The sequence below is a fragment of the Hyaena hyaena genome, unplaced genomic scaffold (genome assembly GCF_003009895.1).
Source record: "Hyaena hyaena isolate Hyena2069 unplaced genomic scaffold, ASM300989v1 scaffold_255, whole genome shotgun sequence".
Classification (NCBI taxonomy): Eukaryota; Metazoa; Chordata; class Mammalia; order Carnivora; family Hyaenidae; genus Hyaena; species Hyaena hyaena.
Window position 1 is genome coordinate 899,983 of NW_024080888.1, and position 21,309 is coordinate 921,291.

The following is a 21,309-nucleotide window of genomic DNA, read 5'->3' on the forward strand; positions in this document are numbered from 1 at the left end:
TTTATTTATAAAACTTCACACTCCATTAATGATCAATTTATTTGAAAATTATATAGACTCTTTTTGGATCATAAAGATTTTTCTATTTTTCTAGAAGTGTATTCTTTCCATGGTATTTAGCTACCTATCAGACTAAAATGAAAAAATAAAATCCACACCCTTATTTTCAGAATTAATATGAACTTTAGGTATATCAACAAGAGGAAAACTCTAATTCTTTCCCACTGTAGTGCTCAGAATATAGCTTTCCTTCCTAAAACATTGGATATTTTCTCCCTATCATTTGCTATACTGATAAATTTATACACTCTCCCTAATAGGAATTCCTAACTTTTATTTTTTTCTAATTGAATGTGTCTAAAAACTGATAAATACACAACAACTTTTAAAATGTAAATATTTCAGTCATAAGATGTTTCTTACATTCTAAAGTGATATATCAACACAAAGCTATAATTATGAACAATATTCTGGCTTTATTTTCTAAGTTTATACTGATAATATCAATAAGCCTTACCTAACTTTAAACATTCATACACCTAACCAAAATCTGTATCTTACATTGATAAACAGCATCTGTTACTTGAGTTTTATCTTTTTAGGTATGCGTTTAATCTGGACTTCATTCTTCACTTGGACTATAATATCCCCAAATATACAGTCATACATATTGTCTCCTGTACAATCTTATGTATTCCAAAGCCCATAGACTGAGAGAATTATTGCAGTTCTTCTTAGCGAGAGATTTTCTGAGCTCTGAATTAAATGACTCTAAAGAGTCCTTTGTTTCAAAAACTCAGTGGTTTATGAATTTATCATGTGAAGTCTGTATAGAAGGAAAAATTATTTAAAGAAATAATTTCATCCTGAATTTAAAGAAAACATTAGGTATCTAAACATGATGCCTCAACTTACAACATTCTTATACCTTAATATTATATTAGTGAATTAATATATTTCCTAATGAGAAATCCCAAAACACAAAAGTAATATCATAAAGGGCTTTGGCCACTTCATTTATAAAAATATGATGTGGTTATTTCCCTAATATATGTGTTGTAAAAAAAACTACATTTTTTTTTAATATTCTTTCTTTTTTATCATGTTTCAGGCTTTTCACTATAAGGCAGACAAAGTAACTTCCATACTGAAAAGGAATAAATTGTAGTTAAGAAAGTTTCAAAACACCTGCCCAAGGCCTCAATTCTTAATGGCCTCAACAGCACAGCTAGCTGATATAATATGAAATAAAATTAGGTGAAAAACACTTAAAACAAGAAATAAAGGTATTCATAACTATATTTTAATGTGTTATTTCAATGTCTATGGTTTGAATACTATAAAGAATTCTGACTTGTAAAACTAATGGTGATAATAGTATTACTTATGTTGAACATCCATTGTCTTGACTTCCTAGCATCTATCCCTGCCTGCTTTTATCAACATCATCCATTATTTCAAGGATGGAATATCTCCCCTCTCACCTTTATGCTCTGCTTCAGAGTTTGTCCCATAACCTGGTTCTAGTCAATCACATCATCATATACTCCTGGAAACAGCAACTGTTTCCACAAAATAATGCCAAATAATTTAAGCTAGTCAAATCCTGTGACATTCAAATCTTGGTTTTTGTTGTGTTTAGTTTTGATTAAAAGGAAGGAGAAACTCCTTCCACTGAATTTATTTAAAAGAAAAAATCTGCCCCAGTAGCTTCTGAAGGGAGTAATGTCACCTTTACCGGACCCTCCATGAAAATGAAAACTACAGAGAAAACCAAAGCAAAGAGATGCAGATGGAAAGAATGACCTTTTATGACACTATGAGTACAGACCCAACCATACCAAAGGGAATTTCTATCTCTATACTTCTTTTAATTACGTGAGCCAATAAGGATCTCTACCCTTGATTTTTCTAAAACCAATTTACAATGCATCTGCTCTCATTAGCAAATGAGAGTTTTGAATTAATTACTATACCTCTACATTTATGTTGTGCTCTTATCATATAGTCACATCTATCAATTAATTCTAAAAATAGCAGTATTAGGTATGAAGGGCATATATAATCTCCATATGACATAATGGCCACTATTTGAATGGTTTCATTAAGATCACAATTGAAGAAAAAAAAGTGGAGTTCCTGGGGGTCTGGAGGAGGAGTCAAGAGGGCAGAGAAGTAGGGAGCTCCATATATTTCAATCGCCCCCATCTCTCAAACGGAGAAGGCCTGAAGCCACAGGAAACCTTACAGAATCCAGGAGTTTGGGAGGAAAAGGAGACAGAGTCCGCTGAGAAAACCTTATAGCGTGAGTGCGAACTGGGGAAGATAAAAACGGGCCAGGACTGGAGACACGGAAGGAAAGGAAGGAGTCTCCTTTGCAGGGAGCCGCAATGAGTCTACAGGAAAAGAAAGAGTGGCTGAAACTGCTCAAGGAACTGTCTCTGTTCCTGGAGAAGAGAAAAACCTTGGCTAGGGACACAGAGGGATCCAGTTTCTAGCTGTGCAGCTGACCTGGAGCTGGAAGCACTAGTTCCAGGCAAACCTGGGAGAAACCGCTCCTCTGCTCGCCCCCTCAACCTGGTGGGGAAGTGGTGTGCCTGAAGCCACTCCACTGTTCTTCAGGCTCGAGTCCTAGATCCCCAGTGGGAAGGCAAGAGGCTTGAATCTGCTTAGAAGGGCCTGGCCTGTGGCTTTATACTTTGGGCAGTATCAATGGGGTATGCAGACTAAGATAAAGAAACGAGGCCTGGGCTTGGGACATAGAGCACGGCCACCTTAGCTACACCTGGGTCACAGGGAGATCGGACCCAAAAGAGTGAGTTGCAACGTTTGGCTCCAGAAGGGAATGGGGCCCGGCCATTTTTCTCCCCACAACCACTAAGGCGGGACCTCAGGGAGTGGCCTAGGGTACACAGTGGAGGGTAAGACCCGCCTACACCAAGCCACTCCCATCCCCACTAGAGAGCTGCTTTTCTTTAACCAGAGCTCAAAGGAAAACCAACATGGATGCACTACCATGTATAACTATAGATCAATTATTTCTATTCAGATATATTTTCCCTTGTCTCATTTGTATCCATCCCCTCTGCTGGACTGGGCACTCTGGTCACTGGTTTGCTTAAACAGTCACATTTAATCCATTCTCTAGATGTATATTCTACACCTCCACCGCTACCTTTCTATCTCTCTCTCTCTCTGGAGTAATTAGACTATATAGTTTCTCTTAGTAACATTCTTTGTTTCTCTCTCCTCGCCTCTTACCATATTCTCCTCTTTCTCTCTCTGAATTAAGCCTCTTAGTCTCTCTGCCTGGTCATTTCTCTTCCAATTTCACTTCCTCCCTGCTCTGTCATTTCTCTCTTTGTATATGCTCTTCCATCAGTACTGCATACACCCAGCTCTTTATTTATAGCTGGGAATTCTGGTCTTATTCTTTTAAACTGTCCTTTCTCTTTTGAGTTTGTTTTTCTTTTTTCTTTTCTTTTCTTTTTGTTTTTCTTTTTTCTCTTTTTCTTTTTCTTATTTGTTTTTTTCTCCTTCCTCTTTTTTTCCCTTCTTTTTTTTAACTTTTTCTTTTTCCCTTTCGGTTTCCGTGTTTCCAGGATTTGTCTGTGTGTTTGTGTGCCTTTGTTCCCTGTGTGTTTGTCTGTCTGTTTTCTTTTCCAGGGCTACCTCAAGAAACAAGCCAAAGTATACACGGTGGAGAGTCCCAAATACCACTACAAGTAGGAAAATAAAATAACCAAGGTCTCAACAAGAGAGACCAAGAGATACCATTCAAAGAACACTTTCTGAATGGACAGGCCATGGACAGAAAGAGCCTTCTTTGGTACAGCAGCACTCACAGGTGCAGAGTGCATAACAAGCTTTTAAAACTAACAGGAGATAGAAAGATAACCAAAATGACGAAATGGAAGACCTCTCCTTCAAAGAAATTCCAGGAAGAATTGACAGCTAAAGAACTGCAAAATGGATATAAGCAAAATAACTGGGCAAGAATTTAGAACAATAATCATAAAATTAATCGCTGGACTTGAAAAAAGGCATGGAAGACATCAGAGAAACTATGGCTACAAACACTATGGAGCTTAAAAATAGTTATGAAGAGGGGGGCAAAATGGCGGAGAAGTAAGGAGCTCCGTACTTGCACTCGCGCCCATACATCACATGGAAAAGATGTGAAGCCACTGGAAACCTTACAAAACCTGAGAGATTGGGAGAAAAAGGACGCAGTATCCACTGAGAAAGCCTTCTAATGTGAGTGCAAACAGGGGAAGATAAAATCGGGCCGGATCGGAGACTCCAGGGTGGGAGGCGATCCCCCTCTACCCTCCACGGGGAGTGAGAGGGGAAAAGGAGAGAGTCCGAAACAGAAAAACCTCTGCTGGGGGGCGGGGGGGGAACCTCTGCTCGGGGCATAGAAAGACCGTACTTGCCAAATACCTGCACGCCAGGTCCCCTCGCGCCAACTGGTCCCGGGGTGGGGGGGAGGCCGAGCGCACAGACTGCTTCTTTGTGCTGACTCCTGGCGGCTGGACTTCAGAGTGGTGGCGCGCCTGCCGCCACTGTAGCTCCAGGGCGGCTGGGGCCCCTGAAAGAGCCACACGCGCGGACACTGGGCAACCGCGCTCCTGGCAGGCTGGAACTCTAGACGGAAGGCAAAGAGCTAAAAGCTGGGAAATTTGCCTGTGAGTTCGTGTTTCGGGTGACGAGCCATAGAAGGACCTGGTTTTCCTCACTCCAGCGGGCTCGGGCTCAGTACACCCGGCAGGCAAGCCCCCGCCCATGCTCACCAACCCAACCCAGAGAAGGAAGCAGCGATTCTGACTCCACCCCCAGAGCTCCGCAGGGGGCCTGGAATTGCCCCGAGGGGGTTACCTGGGCGGCTGTGTCTAAGGCAATTTCAGCGGGGCGCGTGGACTGGGATTTGGAGATTGGAACTGGCCTGGGTTGAAGAGTGCAACCAACTCTGGCTGCGCCCCCGGTATGGGGAGTTTACACGCCCAAAAAAGCGAGGTGCAGCGCTTGGTTCAAGAAGGGACTGGAGCACCGTCAATCTCCTCCCCACAACCGCCAAGGCAGAGCTCCCGCCTGAGGCAATGGATCACGCCATGCCCATCCCTGCCTGAGAGCTGCCCTCCTCCCTTTTTTTTTCTTTTTTTCTTCTTCTTTCTCTTTTCTCTCTTTTTTCCCCAGAACACTGACCTGATTAACTCTGGTCGCCAGCTTGCTTAAACAATCACAACGAGTCCATTCTGTAAATGTAAATTCTATACCTACTGACATCTTCATCTCTTTCTCTCAGGAGTAATTAGACTATATAGTTTCTCTGGATAATACCAGCATCCTTCTCTTGCCTATCCAACCATATTCTACCCTTTACCTCTTTGAAAAAAGCTTCTTATCCCTTCTGCCTGTTCATTCTATTTCCAATTGTGCCTCAACCCCGCCCTGTCTTCTCTTTCTCTATGCTCTTCAACCAGCACTGCATACACACGGCTATTTAACTGTAGCTGGAAAATCCGGTTATATGCTTTAAACCGTTCTTTGTCCATCGGTTTTCTTCTTTTTTCCTTTTCCTTTCCCCTTTTTGACCCTTTTATGTATTTTATACTCCCTATTATTCGCCCTCCCTCCTCCATCTTTTCTCTTAACTTTTTCGTTTTCCCTCTCGCTTTGCATGTTAGTTGAATTAGCCTGTGCGTTTGTGTGCTCCTGCTCCCTGTGTGTTTGTCTGTCTGTTTTCTTTTCCAGGGCTACCTCAAGAAACAAGCTAGAGTGCACAAGGTGGAGAGTCCCAAATATCACTACGAATAGGAAAATAAAATAACCAAGGTCCCAACAAGAGAGACCAGGGGATACCATTCAAAAAACACTCTCTGAAAGGGTAGGCCCTGGAAAGTCAAAGAGCCTTCTTGGATATAGCAGTGCTCATAGAAACAGAGAGAATAATAGGTCTTTAAAACCAACAAGAGCCGGAAAGCTAACTAAAATGACGAAACGAAAGACCTCTCCTCCAAAGAAACTCCAAGAAGAAATGACAGCTAATGAACTGCTCAAAACAGATATCAGCAGCATCACTGAACAAGATTTTAGAATAATAATGGTAAAATTAATAGCTGGGCTTGAAAAAAACATAGGGGACATCAAAGAAACTATGGCTACAGACAGAATGGAAAATAAAAATAGGCATGAAGAATTAAAAAATGCGATAAATGAGATCCATAATAAATTAGAGGCCTCCAATGCACGGATTGAAGAGGCAGAAAGGAGAATAAGTGATTTAGAAGACACCATTATAGAAAAACAAGAAGCTGACAAAAAAAGAGACAAACTGATCCAGGAACAGGAAAGAAGAATTCGAGAGCTCAGCGATACGGTCAAACGCAACAATATCCGTATCATAGGAATCCCAGAAGAGGAAGAGAGAGGGAAAGGTGCTGAAGGAGTCCTGGAACAAATTATAGCAGAGAACTTCCCCGACCTGGGGAAGGAAGTAAATGTGGAAGTACAAGAGGCTCAGAGGACTCCCCTCAGACGTAACCTGAATCGATCTTCTGCACGACATATCATAGTGAAAATGGCCAAATACAAGGACAAAGAGAGAATTTTGAAAGCAGCTAGGGAGAAAAGGGCCCTAACATACAAAGGGAAACCTATCAGAGTGGTGACAGACCTATCTACTGAAACTTGGCAGGCTAGAAAGGAATGGCAGGAAATCTTCAATGTGATGAACAGTAAAAATATGCAGCCAAGAATCCTCTATCCAGCAAGCCTGTCATTCAAAATAGAAGGAGAGATAAAAACCTTTCCAAATAAACAGAAATTGAAAGAATTTGTCACCACGAAGCCAGCCCTACAAGAAATCCTGAGGGGGATGCTCTGAAGGAAAGGTTGCAAGGAACAAAGATACCAGAGACACCACCACAAACATGAACCCTACAAAAGATACAAAGACTCTAAACCCACATATTTCAATAATAACACTGAATGTAAATGGGCTGAATGCTCCAATCAAAAGACATAGGGTAGCAGAATGGATTAAAAAACAAAATCCATCAATATGCTGTCTACAAGAAACTCATTTTAGACGGGAAGATACCTTCAGATTAAAAGTAAGGGGATGGAGAAATATATATCATGCTACAGGAAATCAAAAGAAAGCCGGAGTAGCGATACTTATATCAGACAAACTGGACTTTAAATTAAAGACAATCACAAGAGATGAAGAAGGGCACTACATAATAATTACAGGGTCCATCCATCAGGAAGAACTAACAATCATAAATGTCTACGCACCGAATATGGGAGCACCTAAATATCTAAAACAATTAATCACAAACAGAAACAAGCTTATAGATAAGAATGTGCTAATAGCAGGGGACTTTAATACTCCGCTTACAGCAATGGATAGGTCAACCAGACAGAAAATCACTAAAGAAATAATGGACTTGAAAGACACATTGGACCAGATGGATCTGACGGATATATTTAGAACTTTACATCCTGAGGCCAGGGAATTTACTTTCTTCTCAAGTGCGCATGGCACATTCTCCAAGATAGATCACATACTGGGACATAAAGCAGCCCTCAATAAATATAAAAGAATAGAGATCATACCATGCACACTGTCAGATCACAATGCTTTGAAACTTGAAATCAATTACAGGAAGAAGTCTGGAAAACCGCCAAAAACATGGAGGTTAAAGAACACCCTTCTAAAGAATGAATGGGCCAATCAGGCAATTAGAGAGGAAATTAAAAAATATATGGAAACAAATGAAAATGAAAACACAACAATTCAAAATCTATGGGATGCGGCCAAGGCAGTCCTAAGAGGAAAGTACATTGCTCTCCAGGCCTATTTCAAGAGATTAGAAAAAGCACAAGTCCAAAATCTAACAGCTCACCTAAAGGAGCTAGAGGCAGAGCAACAAGAACGCCCTAAACCCAGTAGAAGAAGAGAAATAGTAAAAATTAGAGCAGAAATAAACAACATAGAGACCAAAGAAACAATTGAACAGATCAATGAAACCAAGAGTTGGTTTTTTGAAAAAGTAAACAAAATTGACAAACCTCTAGCCAGGCTTATCAAAAAGAAAAGAGAGAGCACCCAAATAGACAAAATTATGAATGAAAATGGACTTATTACAACCAACCCCTCAGAAATACAAGCAATTATCAGGGAATACTATGAAAAATTATATGCCAACAAATTGGACAACTTAGAAGAAATGGACAAATTCCTAAACACACACTCACTACCAAAATTCACACGGGAAGAAATAGAAAACCTGAACAGACCCATAACGAGTGAAGAAATCGAATCAGTGATCAAAAATCTCCCAACAAATAAGAGCCCTGGACCTGATGGTTTCCCTGGGGAATTCTACCAGACATTTAAAACAGAATTAATCCCAATTCTTCTCAAGCTATTCCAAAAAATAGAAGTCGAAGGAAAACTCCCGGACTCATTTTATGAAGCCAGCATCACTCTGATTCCCAAGCCAGACAGAGATCCAACAAAAAAAGAGAACTATAGGCCAATATCCTTGATGAATACGGATGCAAAAATTCTCAACAAGATCCTTGCAAATCGAATCCAGCAGCATATCAAAAGAATCATCCACCAAGATCAAGTGGGATTCATTCCTGGGTTACAGGGCTGGTTCAACATTCGCAAATCAATCAATGTGATCCATCATATCAATAAAAGAAAAGATAAAAACCATATGATCCTGTCAATAGATGCAGAAAAAGCATTTGACAAAATACAGCATCCCTTCTTAATAAAGACTCTCGAGAAAGTTGGGATAGAAGGAACCTACTTAAACATCATCAAAGCCATCTATGAGAAGCCTTCAGCTAACATCATCCTCAACGGGGAAAAACTGAGAGCTTTCCCCCTGAGATCAGGAACACGACAGGGATGTCCACTCTCACCACTGTTGTTTAACATAGTGCTGGAAGTCCTAGCATCAGCCATCAGACAACAAAAGGAAATCAAAGGCATCAGAATTGGCAAAGAGGAAGTCAAACTTTCACTCTTCGCAGATGACATGATACTCTACATAGAAAACCCGACAGACTCCACCAGAAGCCTACTAGAACTGATCCAAGAATTCAGCCAAGTTGCAGGGTACAAAATCAACGTACAGAAATCGGTTGCATTTTTATACACCAATAATGAAGCAACAGAAAGAGAAATCAAGAAACTGATCCCATTCACAATTGCACAAAAAACCATAAAATACCTCGGAATAAACCTAACCAAGGATACAAGAGATCTGTATGATGAAAACTATAGAAAACTTATGAAGGAAATTGAAGAAGACACAAAGAAATGGAAAAACATTCCATGCTCATGGATAGGAAGAATAAATATAGTTAAGATGTCATTACTACCTAAAGCACTCTACACATTCAATGCAATTCCAATCAAAATTGCACCAGCATACTTCTCAAAACTAGAACAAACTATCCAAAAATTTGTATGGAACCACAAAAGACCCCGAATAGCCAAAGTAATACTGAAAAATAAAACCAAAACGGGAGGTATCACCATCCCAGACTTCAGCCTCTACTACAAAGCTGTCATCCTCAAGACAGTATGGTATTGGCACAAAAACAGACACATAGACCAATGGAACAGAATTGAGAACTCAGAAGTGGACCCAAAAGTATACAGCCAACTGATCTTTGACAAAGCAGGAAAGAATATCCAATGGAAAAAAGACAGCCTTTTTAACAGATGGTGTTGGGAGAACTGGACAGCAACATGCAGAAGAATGAAACTAGATCATTTTCTCACACCATGCACAAAAATCAACTCAAAATGGATAAAGGACCTGAACGTGAGACAGGAAACTATCAACACCCTAGAGGAGAAAGCAGGAAACAACCTCCTTGACCTCCACCGCAGCAACTTCTTACTTGACACATCCCCAAAAGCAAGGGAATCAAGAGCAAAAATAAACTGTTGGGACCTCATCAAGATTAAAAGCTTCTGCACAGCCAAGGAAACAACCCAGAAAATTAATAGGCAACCAACGGAATGGGAAAAGATAGTTGCAAATGACATATCAGATAAAGGGTTAATATCCAGAATCTATAAGGAACTCACCAAACTACACGCCCGAAAAACAAACAACCCAGTGAAGAAATGGGCAGAAGACATGAACAGACACTTCTCCAAAGAGGACATCCAGATGGCCAACAGACACATGAAACGATGCTCAGCATCCCTCCTCATCAGGGAAATACAAATCAAAACCACACTGAGATACCACCTCACGCCAGTCAGAGTGGCTAAAATGAGCAAATCAGAGAACTCTAGATGCTGGCGAGGATGTGGAGAAACGGGCACCCTCCTACACTGTTGGTGGGAATGTAAACTGGTACAGCCCCTCTGGAAAACAGTGTGGAGGTTCCTCAGGAAACTAACAATAGAACTCCCCTATGACCCAGCAATAGCACTGCTAGGAATTTACCCAAGGGATACAGAAATGCTGAGGCATAGGAGCACATGTACCCCAATGTTCATAGCAGCACTCTCCACAATAGCTAAAACATGGAAAGAGCCTAAGTGTCCATCAACAGATGAATGGATCAAGAAGATGTGGTTTATCTATACCATGGAATACTACATGGCAATGAGAAACAATGAAATCTGGCCATGTGTAGCAACATGGATGGACCTTGAGGGTGTTATGCTGAGCGAAATAAGTCAGGCAGAGAAGGACAAATACCATATGTTTGCACGTATAGGAGGATTAGGAGGAACTTGACGGAGGAACAAGGGGGAGAAGAAGGGGGGAAATGGTGGGGGAAAGGGAGAGAGGCAAACCATGAGAGACTCTTGAATGCTGACAAAAACTGAGGACTGATGGATGTGGGGGGAGAGGGGGGATGGGCATGGAGGAGGGCACTTGTGGGGATGAGCACTGGGTGCTATGTGGAAACTAATTTGACAATAAACTATTTATAAAAAAAATAGTTATGAAGAATTTTAAAAATGCGATAAATGAGATACATAATAAACCGGAGGCATCCAATGAACGGATTGAAGAGGCAGAAAGGAGAATAGGTGAATTGGAACACACAATTATAGAAAAAGAGAAAGCTGAGAAAAAGAGAGATAAACTGATCCAGGAACATGAAAGGAGAGTTTGAGAGCTGAGCAATAAAATCAAACGGAACAATATCTGTATCTTAGGAATTCCAGAAGAGAGACAGGGAAAGGCACTGAAGGAGTCCTTGAACAAATTATAGCAGAGAATTTCCCCGATCTGGGGAAGGAAACAGGTATTTAAATCCAAGAGGCACAGAGAACTTCCCTCAGATGTAACTTGAATCAATCTTCTGCACAACATATCATAGTGAAACTGGCAAAATATAAGAACAAAGAGAGAATTCTGAAGGCAGCTAGGGAGAAAAGGGCCCTAACATATAAAGGGAAATCTCTCAGAGTGGTGACAGACCTATCTACTGAAAATTGGCAGGCCAGAAAGGAATGGCATGAAAACTTCAATGTGATTAACAGAAAAAATATGCAGTCAAGAATCCTCTATCTAGTAAGCCTGCCATTCAAAATAGAAGGAGAGATAAAAGTCTTTCCAAATAAACAAAAATTGAAAGAATTCATCACCAGTAAACCAGCCCTACAAGAATTACTGACGTGGACACTGTGAGGGAAATGTTGCAAGGAACGCAAGGTATGAGAGACACCACCACAATCATTAATCCCACTAAGGACATGGTGACTCTAAATCCATATTTTTCAATAATAACACTGACTGTAAATGGACTAAATGCTCCGATCAAAAGACATAGGGTAGCAGAATGTATAAAAAAACAAAATCCTTCTATTTGTGGTCAACAAGAAACTCATTTTAGACCTGAGGACACCTTTAGATTGAAAGTAAGGGAATGGAGAAATATATATCCTGCTTCTGGAAGTCAAAAGAGAGCTGGAGTAGCTATCTTTATATCAGACAAACTGGACTTTAGAGTAAAGGCAGTAACAAGGGATGAAGAAAGGCATTATATAACAATTACAGGGTCTATCCATCAGGAGGAGCTAACAATTATAAATGTCTATGCACCAAATATGGAAGCACCTAAATACATAAAACAATTAATCACAAACAGACACAATCTTATGGATAAGAATGTGCTATAGCAGGGGACTTTAATACTCCACTTACAGCAATGGATCGATCAACTAGACAGAAAATCACTAAAGAAACAATGGACTTGAATGACACATTGGACCAAATGGATCTGACAGATATATTTAGAACTCTACATCCTGAGGCCATGGAATTCACTTTCTTCTCAAGTTCTCCTGGCACATTCTCCAAGATAGATCACATACTGGGACATAAAACAGCCCTCAATAAATATAAGAGAATTGAGATCATACCATGCACACTTTCAGATCATAGTGCTTTGAAACTTGAAATCAACCACAGGAAGAAGTCTGTAAAACCTCCAAAAAACATGGAGGTTAAAGAACATCCCACTAAAGAATGAATGGGTCAATCAGGCAGAGAAGGACAGATACCATATGTTTGCACATATAGGTAGAATAGGAGGAACTTAATGGAGGACCATGGGGTAGAAGAAGGGGAAACATAGTTGGAGAGAGGGAGGGAGGCAAACCATGAAAGACTCTTGAATGCTGAGAACAAACTGAGGGCTGAAGGGGGTGGAGGAAGGGGGAGGGAGGTGATGGGAATGGAGGAAGGCACTTGTTGGGATGAGTACTGGGTGTTATATGGAAACCAACTTGACAATAAACTATTTTAAAAAGATCATAATTGAATATATAATATTAGAAAAAAAATTTAAATATATGGTATATTTGCTGGTCAGCTAAAATGGTAATAATATAATAGAGACATAATCAAGCTATCAATAAGTAATCGAATATGAGATGTGAGAGACAAAACATACTGTGATTTTTCAGAAAAGAATACAAAATGGTGGCTTTATATAAATATATACATTAGAAAGAATCAATATTTAAGGGGGTTGCATGAGTCATTATTTAGGTTTTAGGTATACTTTGTATAAAACTTAGTAAAATATGTAGTTCGATAACTCGGGTCAACAACTTTAAATATTAGACTTACATTCAGAAAAGCCTCCAGAAGAGGAATATGTATTTGTAAGTCATTGATAGAGTTGACAAACTGAAGCTATGGAAGGGTCAACATGACTAATACTTCTGTGGATTCTTACATTTTGAGTCCTTTATCACTATCACTTCACATAATACAGTGACTACAGAAGGATGGTGGTATCACCCCAGATAACAGATGAAGAAAGGAAAGCACAGAGAGTTTACGTAAAATGTTCCTAATTTCTATCTAATATATATTGTAGCAGAATTAAGATTTTAGGGGCGCCTGGGTGGTTTAGTCGGTTGGGCGTCCGACTTTTGCTTAGGTCATGATCTCGCGGTTTGTGGGTTCGAGCCCCACGTCGGGCTCTGTGCTGGCTGCCAGCTCAGAGCCTGGAGCCTGTTTCAGTCTGTGACTCCCTCTCTCTCTGACCCTCCCCTGCTCACACTGTCTCTCTCTCTCTCCTAGAAATAAATAAAAAAACATTAAAAAAAAAAAGTTTTTAACCAGGGACTCTTTCACTCTGAAACACAAAAAACAATAACAAAACCTATATGAATCAATGAATGAATGAATGATACTGTTAAGTCAGAATGTTTAATAAGAAAGTAGACTTAGATAATATAGAAATGTATTGGAGTGAATCCAGGGTAACAAAAAAACAAAACAAAACAACAACAACAACAAAAGGCAGCCAGTTAATAGTCTGCTTTAATTCAGAATCAAGAAGAATGAATATTTATGAAGTAGCTAAAGATTGAAAAATAAGGTATTTTATGCAAGCCAATTACACTATTCCCAGTTTTAGTTTACCAGAATCACTAAAAGATAATTAAAAGAATTTAAGATTCTATTTATAAATACATATGTAACTTATGTAAACTCATTCATATAGAACAGAAAATGCATTTGCGTTTTCTAATATAATTCCATTGGCATATATGAGGTGTAATTTTCCTCCTATTAGACAAAAAGAATTAGAACCTAAAAATTAGACTATATTAAGAGCAGTTAAGTTGTTTTCACTTTTAGACTGTATTAAAACTGAATTACAATCATTACTTTCTGAATTGGTTAGTACTTCTTTTCTCTATAATGAGAATATTAATATCGCCTATCCACATGCTATCAAATATATACATTGTTCCATTTGAATTCAACATTATTGAATGTAACATTAAAGGATTTTCTAATTGATTTCAAAAAGAGTATCAAGCACTATCATGTTCCAGGAAATGCTGTCCTCAGGAGCTTATCAGTAGAAATACATCAGAAACAAACAAGTGTGATACAGTGTAAACCAATGGGGATAAATAGTAGGTGCTTAAGGTAACCACCATCTGGCTCATATGGTGGTTAGCCAGATGACATGGCAACACCATCCATTACCTAGTTTCCAATCTGATATCTTCACGTGGCACTAGTTTCACTGGAAAATATCAGTAAGCTTTCCCTTTTCATTTATATAATGTGAACCTCGAAATATCCTACTTTATTTGATGTAAAGTCCATACAGTTTATGTTTGTTACTATGAATTTAATTCTCTGTGTAAGAAAAAAATGTATCATTTATTCAATATAAGATCAAATTTAAAGTGAAACTTAGAAGGTAAATATAAGGAAACATTAAATAGTGTAAAGTTTTCATTTAGAGCATTTAAAATAGTTAATAAAGTAACTTTCATTCCTTATAAAAATGCAAGTCAACTTTAAGCTAAGAGGTTTATATTAAGAATTTATCACATTTTCACAATTAACGCTTACAACTATAAAATAAGCCACCCAAGAACAGTATATCCACAATCACAGTGAAAGAAATAAAATGCCTCATATCCCTAAGATAAGGTAACAAAACAAAACTTCAATCACATATACCTCAAACACATGAAGGAAGAAGATGCAGAAGTTATTCACTAATACAGTAAGGGATAGATTTTTTTTTACATATTGTACAAAATGGTATCTGTCCTTTCAATATACTAGTATTAACACATTCATTATAAATCATAATATCTGAGCAATCCAATTCTGATCAGTTATCTAATTGGTTTACAAAGTTCTGAAAAATTAAACAAATAACTTACTGTTTGGAAGGTTCAGGAAATTTTAGTTCTTCTCTTTTCTTCATTTCTATGTTTGGTTCCATAGGAGTAAGGACCACAGCAGCACATGAGACTACAGAGTGGTAGGAATCTTCCCGGCAAACTGTTTTATTAAAAACAAAAAAAATTGCTTGTAAATGTCAAAGTTATTTATTGACTATTCACTTTCCCTTTTTCTGTTTTTTTTTTAATTTTCAGTCAGATGAAAGATATATTTTAACTAAAACATTAATTATCATTAAATGATCCCTCATTATCATTCTCCACTCTAAGTCTTTCCACTCACTAGCTGAATGACCTTAGGCAATGTTTCTTTTTTTTAAGCCACACAGTAGAAAAGGTGTTGCCAATACTTTATAGTCCCTCGCTTAAAAAAGCTTTTCACTGAAGAATAAGAAGTGCATAAATCATATATAGTTAAATGAATCTTTGCAAAGTGAAGACATCTTTTTAATCAGCATTATGATCAATAATTAAAGCATCATCAGAACCCTACAACTCCCTGTGGTACTTCTTCCCAATCACTGTTGCAGCTTCCAAATTTAAACCTTATTATCACTTAAATAACCATAGATTAGGTTGCCCTATTTCTGACTTTTGAATGAAGGAAATTGTCCTCTTCTGTGTGTATACTATTTCACACGTGGCTTATTTCCTTCAACATACATTTGTAAGACACATTCAGGTGTACCAGTATTTGTTCATTCTCATAACTGTGTAGCATTGCACTGAATGAATATAACAGTATATTTATGCATTTTATTGATGATGGATACTTAGATTGCTCTGCTCTGAGGCCATTTTGAAATGTCTGTAAACATACCTCTACTTTTTTTTTTTTTTCTTTTGGTGCACAAATAAATTTGTATTGACAAATATCTAGGAATTGCTCTTGGGATATGTTCTATCTCAGTTCTAGTAGACATTGCCAAACAGTTTTCTGAACTGACTGGACTAATTTGCATTCCCCAAAACAGAAGAGTTTCAGTTGTTCCATATCTGTATCAACACTTAGTTTTGCCAGTTTTTAAAATTTTACTATTGTACTTTTTATTGCTGCATGAAAAATTAAAACAAACTTAGCAGCTTAAAACAGCACCCATCTATTATCTCATAATTCTGTAGGTAAGGAATCCAGTGAACTCAGTTGAGTTCTCCTATTAGGTATACAGATTACAAAGACCTAAACTTTGACTCTTACATAATTCCCACTCAAGAGTTAAATTCCCACAAGGTCAATGTCAGGTTTACAGCCAGGCTGTGCTCCTAGCTGGAGTTTCTGGGGGAAGAATCCACTTTGGAGCTTATTGACATTGTTAGCAAAATTTACTTTATTGGACTCAGGTCTCCCGTACATTGATGGCTCTTGGCTAGGGATCACTCTGAACTCCTAGAAGCTCCTCACAGGACAGTGGCCAATGGCTTTTTATCTCAGCAATGAAGAATATCCTTCACATTGAAACCCTCTCATGCATCAAATTTTTCTCCTGCTCTGATTCCTTCTGCTGATAACTGGGGAAAATATCCTCTCCTTTTCAAAAGCTCATGAGATTAGGTTAGGCCCATATAGATTATCTCCTTTTTGATTAACTCAAAGTCCACTGGTTAGTAATCTTAACTACATCTTCAAAGTCCCTCTTGACATGGAACATAACATAATTACAGTTATGTCCCACCTTCCAGTGGAAGGAATCATACAAGGGTTAGAGTCACATATCATCTTAGAATTCTGCCTACCATAGCTATTCTTATAAGTGTATAGTGGTATCACATTTAAAATTTAATTTAAATTTTACTGATAACCAATACAATAAAACTATAAATTCTTATTTTACAAGATTCTGATAAGCAACAATTTCAGTAACATGGTTTAAATAACACCAGAACTCTCAAAAGTGGTTCACATTTCAGTCTACATGGTATATTTATACTGTGTGTAACTGTGTATTATGAACATCTCTAGTAGCCCTTCAATCCACAAATCACTAAACAAATAATCTCTATTTACTCCTGGCATGTACTTTGAGTACAAATAAGAAATCTGCATCATGATTAGACACACATATCACTTCTTTCAAAGTCTATCAATAACTGGTCACCATGCATCTGCTACTCAATTTAATCACAAACCTCAACGTATGTAGTCACATTTCCTCCTTGTCTCCCTGTGATGAACTTATGTGACACTTTAGAAAAATGGATAATCTAAGGAAGGAATTCAATGGAGGAAATGAGAAGTGTAGCAAAGAAATGAAATCTGCTAGTGATGTAAGTGGCATTTGAATTGATTATAAATGAAAGGTCAATAACTGCTGATATAAGTACTCACTTCAATAAGTAAGCAGCAAACAATAAATTAAACCCTCTCCCCAATACAGAAAGAGGCAAATACTAAAGATGATAGTCACATTAATGAAAAAGAAGGCAAAAATACAATTAAGGTCATGAAAGTCTGCCAAGTAGTGTGGGACTATGATCTCAAAGTAAAAGAAGTATAAGAACAGATCTTAAAGTTCTTCACCTTCTGCTAAAAATATTTGCTGAATTACTAACCTGTTCACTGCTGGATTCTGAGATATAAACTAGACGGCCACCAAGAGCAGAGCTGAATTTCAAGCAATTATGTGGCACTCAAGATACAAACATTAGTATCGAGTATGTGTCAAAGTGTGTGTGTGGGGGGGGGGGGGAGCTGGTTTCTTTGTCTCTCTCATGCCATCAAACAGATTTTTGTTTCTTCTTCTCTTCCACCTCCCACCCTTTTTTAAAAATTTATTAATTTCTACTTACTCTTGGTATATGCCTTGAGTCTATATCAAACAATTCTAATACAGTTGGGAGAATAAAACTCTATTACATTTAAAAATTTCACTGTTGTCTTAAATACTGCTAGTAAAGAAATAGAATAATATTATTAATTCATTCCTCTGGGATACCCACTCAATCATTCAATAAATATTTAGTGAACTAACTGGTATGTTCTAAGAAATATTCTTAATGGTAGGATTCTGCTATGGCCAAGAAAGAACCCCCTCCTCCCAAGTTTAAATAAAGCTTCGATTTCTTCTTTTAGAAATATTTCAAGTGTTAGACCAGTAAGCTTCTTACCAGATTAAGTAAAAGCATTTATCTAGGTCTCTATGAGGGAAAATAGAGCTAAATTGTCTTTAAAAATGAAAAGCAAGAATTGAGCAGGCTGTAGGTGAACCAGAAAAATTTTAAAAATAGGGTGCATTTGTTTCCACAAAGTAATATTAGTATCAATACTTAGTTTTTATTATCTAGACGCTGGAAAAAATGATTGCACTCTCATAGATATTGAAGTTAAAAAACAATAACTAAATCAATAAAAAATAAACTCCATTAATTATTATATAATAAAAGTGACACTACATTGGTCTAAAGATACATGGTTAGGAGGTCCATGTAAATGACAAAGCTCTCGTATTTAGCTGAAATTAAATTACATTCAAGTTTTATATCTTTAAAGTTCATTCACACAAAATAGAATTAGTGTAATAAATGCCAGTTACGCCATTAATTAATAGAGAAATTAAAACTTCAAAAAAGTGAATGAAGAAGATATTTGGAAATGATATATACAATAAGGAGTTAGTATACAAGTTATATAAAGAACGTGTACAACTCAACACTAAAAAACCCCAAACAATACAATCAGAAAATCAGCAGAGGAACTAAATGGAAATGTTTCCAAAGACATACAGATGGCCAACACACACATGAAAAGATGCTTAACATCACTAATCATCAGAGATATCACCTCACAGCAGTCAGAATGGCTACTATAAAAAAGACAAGAAATAACAAGCGAGGAATAGCTGGTGAGGAAGTGGGGAAAAGGGAACCATCATACACTGTGGAACATAAATTGGTGTAACCACTGGAGAAAACAGTATGGAGTTTCCTGAAAAAATAAAAATAGAAATACTATACAATCCAATAATTCTACTACTGGGTATTTATACAAAGAAAGCAAAAGCAATAACTCAAAAAGATATATACACACTTATTATAGCACTAGTTATGATAACCAAGAAAGGTATCATTTTTATGATAGCCAATTCAAGTGTCTGTCAATAGATAAATGGATTTTAAAAAGGTGTGAAATACATATACAGACACACAAACACGCTGGTATATTACTCAGCCATAAAAAAGAATAAGATTTTACCATGTGCAACAATATAGATGGACCTAGAGGTATTACACTAAATGAAGTAAGTCAACAGAGAGAGATAAATACCATGATTTCACTTATCTGTGGAATCTAAAAAACAAAATAACCAAACAAATGAAAACAAACAAAAAAAACAAACAAAAAGTGAAACAGACTCATAAATACAGAAAACAAACTGGTGGTTGCCAGAAGGGAGGTGGGTAAGAGGATGGCCAAAATAGATAAAGGGAATTAAGAAGTACAAACTTGCAATTATAAAATAAATAAGTCGCAGAGATAAAAGTACCGCAAAGGGAATATAGTAAATAGTATTGTGATCAAGTTGTACGATAAAAGATCCTGTATGGAATATGTTGAGCAATGAGTAATGTACAGAATTACTGAATCATATTATATGCCTGAAACTAATATAGTATTTATTATATGTCAATTATATTCCAATATATTTTTAATCAGCTAAGGCCTAAAAAAAGTGAATGAAATAATAAAAGGGAAGTACAGATTTTTCAAAACAACAAGGATGCCTAGACTGTCCATCATTCTGAGGTAGAAACGAAAAAATAAAGTCACTAAGAAGAGAAACAATTTCTGACAACCAATTGAATAATGGATATTGATGTGATCACTGTATTCTGTCAAAGCAAAACATATTCTTCAAAATTATGGTCCATACTAAAAGGTAAATTAGAAACTCATGTAACAATGGCCACAATTTGAACTACTCTATAACAATTTAATTATGTTCATTTTTACCATGACACAAATACATAAACTAATTTTGAAGAATTTTATGAATAGGACTAAAGGAGAACGTATTATACTTTCCATTAAAATAAACCTGATGATACAGATTAAAAGGAAATTTCAAGTTTAAAAAAGACTTACAGGGGTGCCTGGGTGGCTCAGTTAGTTAAGCGTCTGACCCTTGATTTTGGTTCAAGTCACGATCCAGGATCATGGGTTCCAGATCCATGTTGGGCTCAGTATTGGGCATGAAGCCTGCTTGTGATTCTCTGTTTATCCCTCTGCCCCTCTCTCCCACTCATGCTCGCTTTCTCACACTCTCTCTTTTTCAAATAAAAATTTTTAAAAAAGCAAATGTTTTATTACTCAGATTTAACTCTCATGATGGGAAAAACTGGCTTTATAAAAAAGTAGAAGGTGAAACAAAGAGGAACTCCCAATTTTTGATTACTCAACATTATTTAATTGTACTTATATAGTTTCAATCATGTATAGAAAATATTATTCACTTACAAATCTTTTAAATGTTAAATGTAGGCAATAGCAGATTTCATAATACAACTTAAAAAACATAAGACATGCCAAGGCATTGCATATTCAAGTAAATTTCCAGCATCTATGAGTTGAAAAATCGATAATTTTTCACTCTCTCTTACTTCCAACCAAAGATGCAGATAATAATTTGAGGTACCAACCTATACATTTATATGCTAAATTTGTTCTTCTATTAAAAGAATCTTTGTTTAACTATATTGCATGAACCACTGAAAATTCCACCACAGGCTTCTGTTACTTGGAATTATCAGAGTCAGGCTGACTGAAAAATTAAAGTCCCATTTCTTTCTACACAGATGGAGGGTTTTGTTTGGTTTTGTTTTTGCTTTGTTTTGTTTTTTGATAGTATCAGGGTCACTCATGACCTGATTTCACTACACGAGATCCTCCTCACTACATGAGATCCTCTCATGAGTGTGGAGGATCTCATGTAGAAATGATACAACTGCACCTAGAGGAAGTCAATTGTCACAACCACCCGCTAATACAAACATAGTAACTTGGACATAGGAAACTGACATTTGATGATGAGTTATACAAATAGGAGAGTTTCTTTTTTTAAGCTTATTCATTTATTTTGAGA

The 21,309-nt window shown here is 37.3% G+C and overlaps 1 protein-coding gene across 2 annotated transcripts in view; it reads right to left on the reverse strand.

The window, feature by feature from the left end:
- CCSER1 (coiled-coil serine rich protein 1) overlaps positions 1-21,309 on the reverse strand; it is a 667,442-nt gene that overhangs the window by 356,932 nt on the left and 289,201 nt on the right. For both annotated transcript variants that reach the window (XM_039245368.1, XM_039245369.1), the window contains exon 5: positions 15,212-15,332. In XM_039245368.1, coding sequence (XP_039101299.1) covers positions 15,212-15,332 — 121 coding nt within the window. The remainder of the gene's footprint in view (positions 1-15,211; positions 15,333-21,309) is intronic.